General features: G+C 47.7%; 1 protein-coding gene across 1 annotated transcript in view; it reads left to right on the top strand.

The window, feature by feature from the left end:
- The first annotated feature begins 292 nt into the window (after positions 1-292).
- LOC139029003 (MICOS complex subunit mic25a-like) overlaps positions 293-744 on the top strand; it is a 52454-nt gene continuing 52002 nt past the window's right edge. Inside the window, exon 1 of the mRNA XM_070447734.1 lies at positions 293-523. Coding sequence (XP_070303835.1) covers positions 491-523 — 33 coding nt within the window. The 5' untranslated portion in view covers positions 293-490. The remainder of the gene's footprint in view (positions 524-744) is intronic.

Genomic DNA, 744 nt, shown 5'->3' with positions numbered 1-744 from the left:
CAGCGTCCGCCATGCACGTTGAGCACAGCCAACGGGGTTCGAGAGAGAGTGTTTGTGTGTGTCTGTGTGTTTGTTGTGTGTCTTTAAGTGCATCCCTGCTGTGTTATCTCTCTGTGTGTCTCGTCAGCCTGTGCCCATCCTCCATGGCCGTCTCCTCAGTTGTCTCCAGACCGTTTGGGGACACCAGCTGTCCTCAGTGACGTCTGTTGCTCTTTGTCCCACCTCTCAACTCAGCTCTTAATCTCTTCACTCACTAGTAAGCTAACGCTCCTACAGACGGACACTATTCTCTTCTTCCTCATCCGACTCTACTAACTCTACCTCTCTTGCAGAACTATCTCTCCTCTACCTCTTCTCCCTCTCTCACAGACACTCGTGTCTCTATGGTATATGGCAGGCTAGAGTTATTCCAGGCCACAACACAGTAGACCTACAGGAGTGGACACACGACAGCACACAGCCAGAGAGAAAGGAGCAGGAGCACAGTGTCATGGACGAGGACCAGGAGTACTCCAGCATGCATGTCAGTTTGCATGTTTGTCATGTTTGTATTTGTTTGTCATTTTTGTTTATATGGAGTTTTTTTATGTGTTCCTGAATGATACCCTCATCATCATAATCATCATCATTTTCAATGCTTTGTCTTCTCTCTTTGCTTGTTTTGGGACTCCGCCATTGTTTTAATGTCCTCTTTTTGCAGTCTGGCTGCAGCCTGTGTGTGTGTGTGTGTGTGTGTGTGTGTGT

This window comes from Salvelinus sp. IW2-2015, linkage group LG17 (assembly GCF_002910315.2).
Source record: "Salvelinus sp. IW2-2015 linkage group LG17, ASM291031v2, whole genome shotgun sequence".
Taxonomy (NCBI): Eukaryota; Metazoa; Chordata; class Actinopteri; order Salmoniformes; family Salmonidae; genus Salvelinus; species Salvelinus sp. IW2-2015.
The sequence above is the reverse complement of the archived record's forward strand: the minus strand, read 5'-3'. Positions and strand labels throughout refer to the sequence as shown.